This window comes from Hyperolius riggenbachi, chromosome 12, assembly GCF_040937935.1.
Source record: "Hyperolius riggenbachi isolate aHypRig1 chromosome 12, aHypRig1.pri, whole genome shotgun sequence".
Classification (NCBI taxonomy): domain Eukaryota; kingdom Metazoa; phylum Chordata; class Amphibia; order Anura; family Hyperoliidae; genus Hyperolius; species Hyperolius riggenbachi.
This window is the reverse complement of record NC_090657.1, coordinates 128,346,810-128,362,666: the sequence shown is the minus strand read 5'-3', so window position 1 is coordinate 128,362,666 and position 15,857 is coordinate 128,346,810. Positions and strand designations below refer to the sequence as shown.

Here is a 15,857-nt window from a genome sequence, read left to right as displayed (position 1 = left end):
CAATTTCCGATCGGAATTTCGGAAATTGCATTTCCGCGGAATCCGAATGAGCATCCCTAGTAACCATCCGCCAGGCTTTTTCAAAAACTGCCGAGGCCTCCTCCAGACTATCGTCCTTTGAGAACCTGAAGGATTCCAGAGCGCTTGGACCTACAAGTGGAGCCCCTGAGACCGCTTCCACAAGCAGCTTTGTTCGCTCACTCTCATTGGGATACAAACCACTTGGATACCGTGCTCTGTTCAGACCACTGTATTCCAGCTCAGTACCTACATTGTATGGAACCCAGAGAGACTTTGCAAGGCATGACTGCTCATCCCCCCATTTGTAGCGTTTTGCCCACACTCAAATTGGGGTTATTTGGTGTTATGGTTTTAACCATCTTCCCCAAACGTTCTGCATTGATGGGGGAATACAGGGGTGCCATTGGGTGCCCCCAGGGCGCCGGAGGTATCACTGGAAACTCTGAAGTCTGCAATGGAGGAGCTCTAGGTTTTGGAGTCTTATTAGGAGCTCTAGGGACCCCGGATGGCTGCCCAGGTGGTAGTAAACTTTGGGCAGACCGAGGTCTATAAGGCGTTGGGGGGACCCAGGGTGTTGGGACACTACGTGCAGACTCATCATCCTCAAAGTATCCTGTTAAACTTTGTGGATTGATGTCAGGGAGTGGGATTCCCCCCCCCCCTTTGGGGCAGGCATTCCCGCATCTTCCTCCTCTGCTCCCCTACTTTGCTGCCCCCCACACCTCCCCCCTTGCTATCTCTTGAGATCGTGGTGGAACTGTGTGGCTGCGGGCCCATTCTCCCTCCTCACTCTCTAGATCCTCATCTTCCTCTCCTCCCTCTGCACCCCTGAGCGGTTCCTCCTGCTCTTCCCCATCCTCTTCTTCTTTAATGGGGACCCCTCCTGCTGCTGTATCTCCCAGTGCATTTCTAGACTGCTGAACCTGCATTTTGAAATCCAGACATCGATCGCACCCCTCTGCTACCCTTATGTCTGGAATTTCTCTGCAGTTGTCCACAGCTTCTCTCACAAATGCATCAAAAGTTTGGACTGCATTCGCCAGCAATTAACTTTCTTAACATATGGAGCCCCGAGCGAGGTGCAACTTTCTCCTTCTAAAACTTCCCATTCCTCCACGAGCTGTGAACAGAGGCGGTCCCAGGTCCTCGCAATGTTTTCATTCTTTCGTAGCGAAAACACCACGGAGCTCTTATTGCCTAAAAAATGCAAGGCCTCCATGTTTTGTCAACACCTCGTACTAAACAAGCAGATAACACCGGAGAGAGAAGAAAAAAAACCACAATTCTACAATATAAACTGTCACATCGCTGCCGCTACCCAGCGTTTCTTCACTGCAGTTTAACCCTAGTCTCTTCAACTAGACTTTACACGTTAACACTGCAATAGTAACAAACTTATACGTTTACACTGTAATTGTCATACTCACACCTCCAAGGTGTAGATACGGGCACCAGGCATCTTAGTACATCTCGGTCTGTGACCCAACGATGCTCCCACGAGTTGCCTCGTCTCTTAACGGATTCCTCCTCTCTGGGATCTGCTGGCCCAGTGCAAGGAGTGCTCTACAAAATCCTTTAGCAAAAACTGTTTGTACGGAACAGTCTTAGACACGATCCGACTTCTGCCGCTGTTCGAACTTTCCCTCTGCGGTGCTGGGTTGCGCACTTATCTCTTCTTGATAAGAGACAATTCTGCTTTCACAGGCTAGTCACCGGTTCTCTCCGTTCACTGTAGAACACGGGTTAAATCGGCACCATTGTAATAATCAAATATTTAGTCTCTGTGTGTGACTACCTGACAGCATTAGCGCTGGTCCTTATCAACTTCGGAAAGTATTCAGCCGGTAGCAGATTTCCACAGAACTTGGAACGCCAGAGCAAATTAAGAGTCTTTATTGTATCCAACCGGGATACTCGTTACAATCTTGGTTACAGACTTATATTGAAAAAACATACGAAGCAAAGCAAACATCAGCATGGGATAATACGGATATTGAGCAAAGCTGAGATTAATATGAGTGCACTAGCTCCGGCCTATAAGGATCAATCTTATATATGGAAAAACCTCCAGATTCACAAGTGTTAACTAACCACACGCCCCTGAAGGTGGGATATGGGTGGGTTCCAGATGTCACCCCTATTAAACACTTGCTATTGGCCTATAGAACTCTGTGATTGACATCCAGAACTCTGTGATTGACATCCGTCTAGTGCGCAAGCGCGAAGCCTATGCCCTGTACCCTAGATACTTAGAAGCTGGTGTTTAGAAACACCAGGCATTGTTTGGCCCTGGCTATCCCAAGCTCAGACAGCCAGTCTGCACATCACATAGATAATGCTGCATTCTGACCTTTACTGTTCCCTGTAATGTTCCCTCTTCTATTCCACTCTCTGGCCTTCTAGAATCTGTATAGAAAGAGAACTCTGCACATAATCTTTGACTGAAACACAAGTCACTTTGGCTATCATAAGGGCCATACCTTGCAAGACCCTCTAAGGATCTTACACCTACCTTTTCTTAACTTTGTAACTATGTAACTATCAGGTTAGCTGCTCCCAGCCCCTCCTCCTGAGTTTCCTGTTTGCATAATAAGTAGTAGCAGATTTGCATATGATTTGCATCTGAATTGAATGCGAAGTGTGCAGAAAATCTATTTAGGTGCTGCACACTGAGCTGGTGGTCATTTCAGATGCAGCCTTAGTGGTATGCGCTGGCGTTCTCCTCGCTGTTCAACAAAATGTAAGTTACACATTTTTTTTGCTTAGCTGCTCCCAAGGTTTTAAATTTAGGTTAGGTCACTTGCCCGGAGGTTTGCCTCACCGTGGCGCAAGTGTCTAGTATAATATACTTTGCATGCAAACCATATTGGAAGCTAAAGTTCCTCCTTGCTTAATAAATGTTAGCACTTGTCTTGGATGCAGGGCATGCATTTTTCAGTCTGACAGAGGCGGTGTATGCCTGTGCGATTAACCATTCAATTGCAACATGTGTTTAGGGATGCGCAGCCTTTCCCCCTACCTTTTCTTAACTTTGTAACTATGTAACTATCAGGTTAGCTGCTCCCAGTCCCTCCTCCTGAGTTTCCTGTTTGCATAATAAGTAGTAGCAGATTTGCATATGATTTGCATCTGAATTTAATGTGAAGTGTGCAGAAAATCTATTTAGGTGCTGCACACTGAGCTGGTGGTCATTTCAGATGCATCCTTAGTGGTATGCGCTGGCGTTCTCCTCGTCATACACATTGTCCATCCAATTTCAATGTTTTGATCCTCCAATCAGCATGAGACCTCAAAATAAACATATGAACAAAGGCAGGTAATAGTGCAGACTGTTTCAAATAGTATTCACCAACTGGTGCACTACATGCACAACCTCACTGACAGTGCACGGGTATGGGGCTGAGGGACCACCACCTTAACATTCCATCCGCTCCCCTCCTACTGTATTCTTCCCTGCTCACCCTGTATATAGCTTGGGAAGTGTGGTTCAGTATTACTGCGCATTGCAGATTGCCCTCTATTATATTTGTATCCCCTCCGCTGTCAGTCAGCAGTGATCCACCTCAAACACAAGCACAATGCCTCGCATGTGTAAAACCTTAATATTTTAATTCACCACTAAAAGTATTATGCGTACATTGTAAAAAAGTTTAAGAGCATGTAACAGATTAGCTACCAATCCCCCGGTCTAGTGCTGCGGCCACTCTCCATTCCTAAAACTCATCCGGCTTCCTTCATGCTGTTCCTTAAAGCGGTTTAACACCCAGCATTACAACTTTGCTTTAAAAGATTGCTTACAGCTTACAAACTATTATGCCAGATTTTTTTTTAAGCAGAAATTCACTGAATGGGTTAAACATGACATTTTAGTGTTGGATTTAACTAGGAATCCGCATCAGTTCTTATCTGTAGTTACAAATGTATCTTTATTTGGAATACAAATAGACCTTTGAAAAGCCTGCAGGGGAAGCCCTCTTTGTTCTCTCAGAGCAGTGTTTGTTTGTTATATTGTAGATAGATACATTTGTAACTAAACAAGCAAGCACGAGGAGCATTTCTAGCTAAATGCAGCACTAAAATGTCATGTTTAATCCATTCAGTGAATTTCTGCTAAAAAAAAAATCTGGCATAATAGTTTATAAGCTGTAAGCAATCTTTTAAAGCAAAGTTGAAATACTGGGTGTTAGACCACTTTAAGCTACGCCCTACTCATTTTGTCACAGTTGTGACTCATCAGGGGCTTATGTATGCATAATACTTCTAGTGGTGAATTAAAATATTAAGGTTTTACACAATCGAGGCATTGTGCTTGTGTTTAAAGTGGACCCAAATTAAAAATACAAGATTTCTGAAATAAAATCTATTTTCTAAATTATAATAATAAATAGCAGCCTTTTTACATGTGCATGATGACAAATATAAAATATTTTACAATTATTGGAGGAACCCCTCCCTTCCTTTCATATTGCCGGGACAGAATCCGACAAACTGGTGGAGTAGGTGGTTTCCGGCAAAGGAGGAATTGCTGATGGTTGCCACCAGGGGAGGACTGGGACCTTTTGGCCAGGAGGGAAAACACAAACTAGAGGCCCAGTTGCAAGGCAGCCCCAGCCCAAATGGGGTCACACGTGCCCCACATGCTATATACCGGTAGTCATGTGGTCGCCAATGCAGAAAAACATCAAGAATACTAGAGGGACAGCATGACAGGTAAAGTATAAATGCACAGGGACCGTGGGGCACATAATACATTTTGAGGGACATCGGCCATGGTTTCCATCGCGTTCATAGTTTATTATCGCACTTCACGACCACATAAGCCTGAGATTTCCCAGCATCTCGGATTGAACTACTTTCCACCCGAAATAAGTCAAATTGTTGATTGAGCATGCTTGTGGCGGCACAGATTTTAATCCGATTGGATAATAATGATTGAAGCGATTGGTGGATTGGCCAGCCCTAAATCATTAAATGAGAGGCAGCCTGGGGGGAAATCTCCCCCCTTCCCCCCTGGCCAGTCCTCCCCTGGTTGCCACCTGTATAACCCTAGTTATGCAAAGAGAAGGGTGAAAAGTATGCACTGAAATGCTCATAGGCTTGAAGGAGTGTTTATTTATCTGTATATGTGTCAGAGTGGTGCAACTAAATATTTTGAATTAAAAAAATGTTTGGTTTGGGTACGCTTTAAGGTGGATCCCTGCTGACTGACAGCGGAGGGGATACAAATATAATAGAGGGCAATCTGCAGCACGCAGTAATACTGAGAACCACACTTCCCAAGCTATATACAGGTGGAGCAGGGAAGAATACAATAGGAGGGGAGAGGATGGAATGTTAAGGTGGTGGTCCTGTAAGAAATCCGATATTGCTGAAAATATTGTATCAACAATGGGATATTAATAAAGACAACAATACCGATTTCTCATAAGATCTAGGTGGTCGTTTGGCAAAGAAATACACATCAACAGTATAAAGTTTATATTGCATGTGATATTTCAATCACATCAATATACAATCCTCTAGATTGTAAGCCTTTGGGCAGGGTCCTCCTCCTTTTGTGTCCTACCTGATCATGCACCTCCATTACTGTGAACCCATGCTATACATCTGAGTGAACCTAACTTGCCTAATCTCCATGCCCCCCTCCGGTGACTAAGCATTACCTTGTACTCATACTGTGGTCTTTCTTGTATTCATGTATTGTCATTTTGCTGTATGTCACCCCTAAATATTGTCTGTAACCTAAACTAATGTCCAGCGCTGCGTAATATGTTGGCGCTTTATAAATACAATAAATAAATAAATATTTGTGATACAGGTACAGACATTGATGTATTACAGTAAGCAACATGTAGAGAGAAATTCAACAGTATAAACCATTAATTACAATCCTTACAATTAATACATTAATATCTAGGCTGAATGCAGCTTCCCAAGATCTTATAAAGTACGTCCCATAATACATAGACCCATTACATCTTACCAAGCCAGGACATCCAGCAGCCCCACCAGCAGATCAAAGAACATTAGCCACTCCACAGCACATGGTCAAAGCCTATATACTTTGTGACTCCACCCCCTCCCCACACATCACTTCCCTTTGAGGAGGCTCAATGTCATTGACTGAAAGGATGCTTTTCAGCAGATTTAAACGTTATCTCTACCTTAAGTCAGTTAGAAGGAAGTGAAGTCTTTTGTCTGAGTAACATGTGCTCATGTGCGCTTTCAAACAGCCCAATTCTGACAGTCCCTCAGCCCCATACCCGGGCACTGTCAGTGAAGTTTTACATGTAGTGCACCAGTGGTGAATACTATTTGAAACAGTCTGCACTATTACCTGCCTTTATTGATATGTTTATTTTGAGGTGTCTCATGCTGATTGGAGGATCAAAATATTGAAATTGGACGGACTCCCATGTGTATGTGTTGAGTGCTACTATCTTTGACTTTTTAAAATACTTTATTAACCACCTTAGCGGTATGGACGAGCTCAGCTCGTCCATTACCGCCAGAGGGTGCCGCTCAGGCCCTGCTGGGCCGATTTTGCTCAAATAAAGAGCAGCACACGCAGCCGGCACTTTGCCAGCCGCGTGTGCTGCCCGATCGCCGCCGCTGTGCGGCGATCCGCCGCGAGCAGCGGCGAAAGAGGGTCCCCCCAGCCGCCTGAGCCCTGCGCAGCCGGAACAAATAGTTCCGGCCAGCGCTAAGAGCTGGATCGGAGGCGGCAGACGTCAGGACGTCGGCTGACGTCCATGACGTCACTCCGCTCGTCGCCATGGCGACGAAGTAAACAAAACACTGAAGGCCGCTCATTGCGGCCTTCCGTGTTACTTTTGGCCGCCGGAGGCGATCAGAAGAACGCCTCCGGAGCGCCATCTAGTGGGCTTTCATGCAGCCAACTTTCAGTTGGCTGCATGAAATAGTTTTTTTTTTATTTAAAAAAAACCCTCATGCAGCTGCCCTGGCGATCTTAATAGAACGCCAGGGTGGTTAAAAGTATTCAAAAATGCATTTAATGGGTCCTACCTGTTTCCACGAGTAATGTGCATGCTATGTGGTTAATAGTCACATACTAGAGACCAAGAGCTGGGTGCTAATCCTTCATATTGTAGTTATTTTAGTAACATTTGTGCTATAATTTTATTCCTGGAAAAATAAAGTACAATATCAGGTTTCCTACCGGAAGGGCCTGAGAGTTAGGAAGCATCTTCGGACCAAAACCTTCCCATCCGAATTCACAGACAACATCCTGATATTCAGATGTTTTAGCAGAGCAGACCAATATAATCAGTTCTTGAACCTGTGAACAAAGATCAGATTACGTAAATTCATATTCATAACAAACAAAAAAGACACACAATTATTGTGACCTGAAAGGATCATTATATATTGCCTCAGATGACAGTTTTTGAATGAATGCTGGATTGACACATTGACTCTTTAGTGGGCAGCTTTACTGTTTTAAGCAGGTTAACCTTCCTGGCGGGAACCCTGAACGTAGTTCGGGGTAAGCCGCGCAAGAGGATTTCTCAGGCCCTGCTAGGCCGATTTGCATACATTTTTTTTTTGCTACACATAGCTAGCACTTTGCTAGCTGCGTGTGCACACCGATCACCGCCGCTCCGCGCAGGTCCGCCGCTACCCGCCGTGCCGCCCTCCCCCCCCCCCAGACCCCTTGCGTAGCCTGGCCTATCAGTGCCAGGCAGCGCTGAGGGGTGGATCGGGACTCCCGATGACGTCATCAGCCCTCCCAATGATGGAAAAGCCCTCCAGGAAATCCCGTTCTTTGAACGGGATTTCCTGATTGCAGATCACCGCAGGCGATCGGAGCAGGTGGGGGGATGCCGCTGCACAGCGGCTATCATGTAGCGAGCCCTAGGCTCGCTACATAATTTAAAAAAAAAAAATACTGCGCTGCCCCCTGGCCGTTTTTAATAGACTGCCAGGAGGGTTAAACAGATGAGAAAACGCACCTCACTGGAGAAACTGTAAAGAAAGTTTAGGATGTCTGTCATGTGACAGGCAGCATATTGGGCCAGAGTGTGGGGATCACATCCTTTAAATGCTTCCCGACAAGCCGCCTTATTAAAACGTCCTGTATGAGCCTATTAATGGCTTCAGGACGTTTTAATAAGTCGCTCGCTCCCGCCGCCTATGTGCACGTGTGCGCCCATCCTGCCGCCGTTACCCGTCGGGACACCGCGATCCGTGATTGGGGAAGAGGACCGAGCGATCCTCTACCCAATCGCAATGCCTGGATCATGGCCGATCAAGGGCAATGTCCATTCATTAAACAGGAAGCAGTCAGAAGTAGTAAAGTGTAAAAAAAAAAAAGTGAACACTTCCTATAAAAGAGTGTTCACTAGCAACATCAGTGACCAAAAAGTTACATTACACATACAGGCACATAAATACACATACACTTAATATTAATAAAATTATTAACTTACACTACCAAACTCCCCCCCTCCCCCCCCCCCAAAAAAAAGTTGCCTTAGGGACTCAGCTTTTTTTAATCTATATCTTATGAGGGTATATTACTATTACTTTTACCACATAAGGGCTTGTCATTATGGAGCGGACTAAGAAAAACAAAACAAAAAAAAAAAACTGAAAAATAACACCTATATTTCCAAATAATATATTACCATACATTGTGATAAGGACATAATTTTAAATGGTTTAATAATCGGAACAAATGGGCAAATACAATTTGTGAGTTTTATACACAGCAGAACATTTTATTTTAAAACTATAATGGCCGAAAACTGAGAAATAATGATTTTTAAAAAAAAAAAAAATTTTGTATTATTCCCATTAAGATGCATTTAGAATAAAATATTTCTTAGCAAAATGTACTGGCCACAGAAAGCCTAATTGGTGGCAATAGAACATTTTGTTGTGATAAGTAGTAAAGTTATTGGCGAATAAAAGGGAGGAGCACTGACAGGTGAAATTGCTCGTCTCATAGGCGTAAAAACCCCTATGAGGTGAAGTGGTTAATTTGACTGGACCCGAAGGGGCTCAGAGTGGGAGGAGTGGAGCGGACGTCAAGTTGCTAGCGTTCACTATGCTGCAATACAGCAGCATAGCGTGCACTGAGTTCCCGCTCCCCTGACTAACCCTGATTATGCACACTATGCTGCCACTAGCCACATAGCGTGCAGGGAGCGCTCATTAAAGGAAGCCAGAGCTGAGCTAAAATAAGTTTTATACATACCTGGGGCTTACTCCAGACCCATGCACACGGATCGCTTCCATGCCGCCATCCTCAGTCTTCTCCCTCTTCGGTACCGGGTCCTATAACTTCAGCCAGTCGCAGGCAGTCTGTGCAAAAGAATCGCACCCTCTATGTATCTCTCCAGTGGCTGACCGAGGTTCGGGCTTGGAAGGGGTGACACCCGCCCTGCAGAAGTGGGGAGGGAGCCCGACATCATTCCTCCCTCCCTCCCTAGGGGCCCCATCCTGTGCCCTATGCAGAGCTGGTGCAGCAGTGCATTTTGTAACTGACTCACCTGCTCCAGGCAGACGGCTCCAATCGAGATCAGGTGGCCCAAGAGGAGCCAGCTGCTGAGAAGGATGGACCCATCGCATGGAGCAGGTGAGTCATTATTAAAATGCACCACTGCACCACCCTCCCTGTGGTCTCACCCATCTCCTCTCACCCAGTGGTAGTGGTGCTCGGATACCCCCATCACGTATTCGAGTAAATCCGCTCATGACAGTATCAAAATCTGGATAGGCCATGATCCGGATTTGAAACGGGATTCCCAATTCAATTCTTCGCCGTGATTTTTAGCCATGATTGCATGTAGAATCCGTGATCGCGGCCGTGATCACGGATTAGACTTTAAACGTTAACAGCAAAGTCCCCATACATGCTACAATCACCAAAATTGCATGGATTAAAAAGGGTGAGATGTGACTACAACTTGAAAAAAAAATTCAAAAAGAACTTTTGGTTTTTTGAGAAAATCGATTTTAAAGTTTCAAACGAAAAAGTATTCGTGTTTAAAAACCCTCTGACTTTAGCGGTTAATAGCAAAGCCCCCTTACATGGTAGAAACACCAAAATGTGCCAGCTATGTTAAGAAGAACAGTGGGGACAAGACATTTTCTTAGAACTTATAGTTTTTGAGAAAATCAATTTTAAAGTTTCAAAGGAAAAAAAGTATACATTTAAATGCAGTAAATAGTAAAATTTAATCCACAGCGCTAATTGTAAAGTATTAAAACTTATTTATTGTTAAAACAACAAGCAACATGTGCCTCCTGGGTTCTTAACCCTTTTTAAACCATCTACAATTAACATGCATGCGTAACCCACACACATACAATTCACTGCAGTGAATGAATATTAAATGGAAAGAGAAAATGTTGGGCCCAAAACAGACATGCGCTAGTTCAAAACATAAAAATTTGAAAAATTAAAAATTATTAACCACTTCAGGATTCGGCGTACGCTTAACTACGCCCCTGAATCCTGAAGTGGATTGCATGGAAACGGCCGCTCGTATGAGCGGCCGTTCCATGTCCGTTCACGGAGGGTGTCTCCGTGAACACCCTGCGAGCCTCCGATCGTGGCTCGCAGGGTAAATGTAAACACACGGGGAAGATCTTCCCCGGTGTTTACATGTATATGGCGCTGCTGCGCAGCAGCGCCGTGGCGGAGATCGGCGATCCCCGGCCTCTGATTGGCCGGGGACCGCCGGCACCTGATAGGCTGAAGCCTATCCTATCCGGCGCAGGACGGAATTCCGTCCTGCGCCGCTCACAGGGGGAGGTAGAGGGAGGGAAGGGGAAGGCGGCCAGGAAGCGCTGCGGAGGGGGGCTTTGAAGAGAGCCCCCACCGCAAGCGCAAGCAGCCAGCGGCGATCAGACCCCCCCAGCAGGACATCCCCCTAGTGGGGAAAAAAGGGGGGAAGTCTGATCGGCCTGGCTGCTAGCTGATCGTTGCTGCGGGCTGGAGAGCCCACGCAGCACCGATCAGCAAAACCACCCGGTATCCGGAAGTGGTTAAAGGGGAACTGAAGTAAGAGGTATACGGAGGCTGCCATATTTATTTCCTTTTAATCAATACCAGTTGCCTGGCAGCCCTGCTGGTCTATTTCTCTGCAGTAGTATCTGAATAACACCAGAGACAAGCATGCAGCTAGCCTGGTCAGATCTGATTTTAAAGTCTGAAACACCCGATCTGCTGCATGCTTGTTCAGGGCTATGGCTAATGGTATTAGAGGCAGAGGATCAGCAGGAGGGCCTGGCAACTAGCATTGCTTAGATGGAAATAAATATGGCAGCCTCCATATCCCTCTCGCTTCAGTTGTCCTTTAAAGAGAATCTGTACTCTAATATTCTTACACTAAAAAGCATACCATTCTATTTCTTATTTTCTCCTGTGCCCCTCTGTGCTGTTTCTGCCACTCTCTGCTGCAATCCTGGCTTGTAATTAACAGTTTTAGGCAATGTTTACAAACAAACTAACCAGCTTCTAATAGGCTCAGCTAAGCATAGTGTGTGTCATTCAAAGTATGCAGGGGGCCTGCAGAGGGTGTGTATCGCTTCTACCAATCACAAGCAGCCCTGCACATTCCACACAATCAAGCTTTAGCCCGACAAACAGGACAGAGGAAAGATACATTGATTTATTACAGAGACAGTGTAATTAGGAAGAGCTGCAGTAAGCCCCAGCACATTAGAACAGGCATAGGAACTCATAGGATAGAAGAACTAAGGCTGAAAAAATTGTTACAGAGTCTCTTTAAATCAGTGTTCCCCAACCCTCTCCTCAAGGCCCACCATCAGTGCACATTTTGTGGAAATCCACAGAGGCAGTTAATCAGCTCTGCTGCAACACTAATTACCTCACCTGTGAATGTTTGTGGTTTTCTGCAAAACATGTACTGTTGGTGGGCCTTGAGGACAGGGTTGGGGAACTCTGCTTTAAATCAACAGCGAAAAAAAAAAGAGCTTTCCACAACTATTAGGACCATCTCCTGTCAAAAAACTGGAGGTATCCAGTCCATCAGAGGCAAGAGTATTAACCACTTGAGGACCGTGGGCTTTACCCCCCTTAAAGCGGTTTAACACCCAGCATTACAACTTTGCTTTAAAAGATTGCTTACAGCTTACACACTATTATGCCAGATTTTTTTTTAAGCAGAAATTCACTGAATGGGTTAAACATGACATTTTAGTGTTGGATTTAACTAGGAATCCGCATCCTTTCTTATCTGTAGTTACAAAATGTATCTTTATTTGGAATACAAATAGACCTTTGAAAAGCCTGCTGGGGAAGCCCTCTTTGTTCTCTCAGAGCAGTGTTTGTTTGTTACATTGTAGATAGATACATTTGTAACTAAACAAGCAAGCACGAGGAGCATTTCTAGCTAAATGCAGCACTAAAATGTCATGTTTAATCCATTCAGTGAATTTCTGCTAAAAAAAAAAATCTGGCATAATAGTTTATAAGCTGTAAGCAATCTTTTAAAGCAAAGTTGAAATGCTGGGTGTTAGACCACTTTAAGGACCTGGCACTTTTTTCCATTCAGACCACTGCAGCTTTCACGGTTTATTGCTCGCTCATACAACCTACCACCTAAATGGATTTTGGCTCCTTTTCTTGCCACTAATAAAGCTTTCTTTTGGTGCTATTTGATTGCTGCTGCGATTTTTACTTTTTATTATATTCATCAAAAAAGACAGGAATTTTTGTCAAAAAAAATGATTTTTTTTAACTTTCTGTGCTGACATTTTTCAAATAAAGTAAAATTTCTGTATACATGCAGTGCGAAAAATGTGGACAAACATGTTTTTGATTAAAAAAAAACCCATGCAGCCTATATTTATTGGTTTGGGTAAAAGTTATAGCGTTTACAAACTATGGTGCAAAAAGTGAATTTTCCAATTTTCCAGCATCTCTGCCTTTTCTGACCACCTGACATGTTTCATGAGGGGCTAGAATTCCAGGATAGTATATATACCCCCCAAATGACCCCATTTTGGAAAGAAGACATCCCAAAGTATTCACTGAGAGGCATAGTGAGTTCATAGAAGATATTTTTTGTCACAAGTAAGCGGAAAATGACACTGACAAAAAAAACAAAAAACAAAAAAAAAGTTTCCATTTCTTCTAACTTGCGACAAAAAAAAAAAAATTAAATCTGCCACGGACTCACTATGCTTCTCTCTGAATACCTTGAAGTGTCTACTTTCCAAAATGGGGTCATTTGTGGGGTGTGTTTACGGTCCTGACATTTTGGGGGGTGCTAAATTGTAAGCACCCCTGTAAAGCCTAAATGTGCTCATTGGACTTTGGGCCCCTTAGCGCAGTTAGGGTGCAAAAAAGTGCCACACATGTGGTATTGCCGTACTCAGGAGAAGTAGTATAATGTGTTTTGGGGTGTATTTTTACACATACCCATGGTGAGTGGGAGAAATCTTTCTGTAAATGGACAATTGTGTGTAAAAAAAAAAAAATCAGAGAGATTTTTCACACTCACCATGGGTATGTGTAAAAATACACCCCAAAACACATTATACTACTTCTCCTGAGTACGGCGGTACCACATGTGTGGCACTTTTTTGCACCCTAACTGCGCTAAGGGGCCCAAAGTCCAATGAGTACCTTTAGGATTTCACAGGTCATTTTTGTTTCAAGACTACTCCTCATGGTTTAGGGCCCCTAAAATGCCAGGGCAGTATAGGAACCCCACTAATTACCCCATTTTAGAAAGAAGACACCCCAAGGTATTCCGTTAGGAGTATGGCGAGTTCATAGAAGATTTTATTTGTTTTTTTTTGTCGCAAGTTAGCGGAAATTGATTTTAATTGTTTATTTTCACAAAGTGTCATTTTCCGCTAACTTGTGACAAAAAATAAAATCTTCTATGAACTCACCATACTCCGTACGGAATACCTTTGGGTGTCTTCTTTCTAAAATGGGGTCATTAGTGGGGTTCCTATACTGCCCTGGCATTTTAGGGGCCCTAAACCGTGAGGAGTAGTCTTGAAACAAAAATGACCTGTGAAATCCTAAAGGTACTCATTGGACTTTGGGCCCCTTAGCGCAGTTAGGGTGCAAAAAAGTGCCACACATGTGGTACCGCCGTACTCAGGAGAAGTAGTATAATGCGTTTTGGGGTGTATTTTTACACATACCTATGCTGGGTGGGAGAAATATCTCTGTAAATGACAATTGTTTGATATTTTTTTACACACAATTGTCCATTTACAGAGAGCTTTCTCCCACCCAGCATGGGTATGTGTAAAAATGCACCCCAAAACACATTATACTACTTTTCCTGAGTACGGCGGTACCACGTGTGGCACTTTTTTGCAGCCTAGGTGCGCTAAGGGGCCCAACGTCCTATTCACAGGTCATTTTGAGGCATTTGTTTTCTAGACTACTCCTCACGGTTTAGGGCCCCTAAAATGCCTGGGAAGTATAGGAACCCCACAAGTGACCCCATTTTAGAAAGAAGACACCCCAAGGTATTCCGTTAGGTGTATGGCGAGTTAATAGAAGATTTTATTTTTTGTCACAAGTTAGTGAAAAATGACACTTTGTGAAAAAAAACAATAAAAATCAATTTCCGCTAACTTTTGACAAAAAATAAATTCTATGAACTCGTCATACACCTAACAGAATACATTGGGGTGTCTTTTTTCTAAAATGGGGTCACTTTGTGGGGTTCCTATACCGCCCTGGCATTTTACGGGCCCAAAACCGTGAGTAGTCTGGAAACCAAATGTCTCAAAATGACTGTTCAGGGGTATAAGCATCTGCAAATTTTGATGACAGGTGGTCTATGAGGGGGCGAATTTTGTGGAACCGGTCATAAGCAGGGTGGCCTTTTAGATGACAGGTTGTATTGGGCTTGATCTGATGGGTAGGAGTGCTAGGGGGGTGACAGGAGGTGATTGATGGGTGTCTCAGGTGGTGGTTAGAGGGGAAAATAGATGCAATCAATGCACTGGCGAGGTGATCAGGGCTGGGGTCTGAGGGCGTTCTGAGGGTGTGGGCGGGTGAGTGAGTGCCCTAGGGGCAGATAGGGGTCTAATCTGATAGGTAGCAGTGACAGGGGGTGATTGATGGGTAATTAGTGGGTGTTTAGGGTAGAGAACAGATGTAAACACTGCACTTGGGAGGTGATCTGACGTCGGATCTGCGGGCGATCTATTGGTGTGGGTGGGTGATCAGATTGCCCGCAAGGGGCAGGTTAGGGGCTGATTGATGGGTGGCAGTGACAGGGGGTGATTGATGGGTGATTGACAGGTGATTGACAGGTGATCAGTGGGTTATTACAGGGAAGAACAGATATTGCACTGGCGAATTGATAAGGGGGGGGGGGGGGGTCTGAGGACAATCTGAGCATGTAGGCGGGTGATTGGGTGCCCGCAAGGGGCAGATTAGGGTCTGATCTGATGGGTAACAGTGACAGGTGGTGATAGGGGGTGATTGATGGGTGATTGACAGGTGATCAGGGGGATAGATGCATACAGTACACAGGAGGGAGGGGTCTGAGGGGGGGGGGGGGTATGGGGAGAATCTGAGGGGTGGGGGGTGATCAGGAGGGGGCAGGGGGGGGGGGGAATACAAAAAAAATAGCGTTGACAGATAGTGACAGGGAGTGATTGATGGGTGATTAGGTGCAAACAGGGGTCTGGGGGGTGGGCAGGGGGGGGTCTGAGGGGTGCTGTGGGCGATCTGGGGCAGGGGGGGGGGGAAATCAGTGTGCTTGGGTGTGCCATAGGGTGGCTGCAGCCTGCCCTGGTGGTCCCTCGGACATTGGGACCACCAGGGCAGGAGGCAGCCAGTATAATACACTTTGTAAACA

The 15,857-nt window shown here is 44.8% G+C and overlaps 1 protein-coding gene across 4 annotated transcripts in view; it reads right to left on the bottom strand.

The window, feature by feature from the left end:
* MGAT5B (alpha-1,6-mannosylglycoprotein 6-beta-N-acetylglucosaminyltransferase B) overlaps nt 1-15,857 on the bottom strand; it is a 1,094,162-nt gene that overhangs the window by 1,060,979 nt on the left and 17,326 nt on the right. For all 4 annotated transcript variants that reach the window (XM_068263667.1, XM_068263670.1, XM_068263672.1 and 1 more), the window contains exon 2: nt 7,202-7,321. In XM_068263667.1, the coding sequence (XP_068119768.1) occupies nt 7,202-7,269 (68 nt within the window). In that variant the 5' untranslated portion in view covers nt 7,270-7,321. The remainder of the gene's footprint in view (nt 1-7,201; nt 7,322-15,857) is intronic.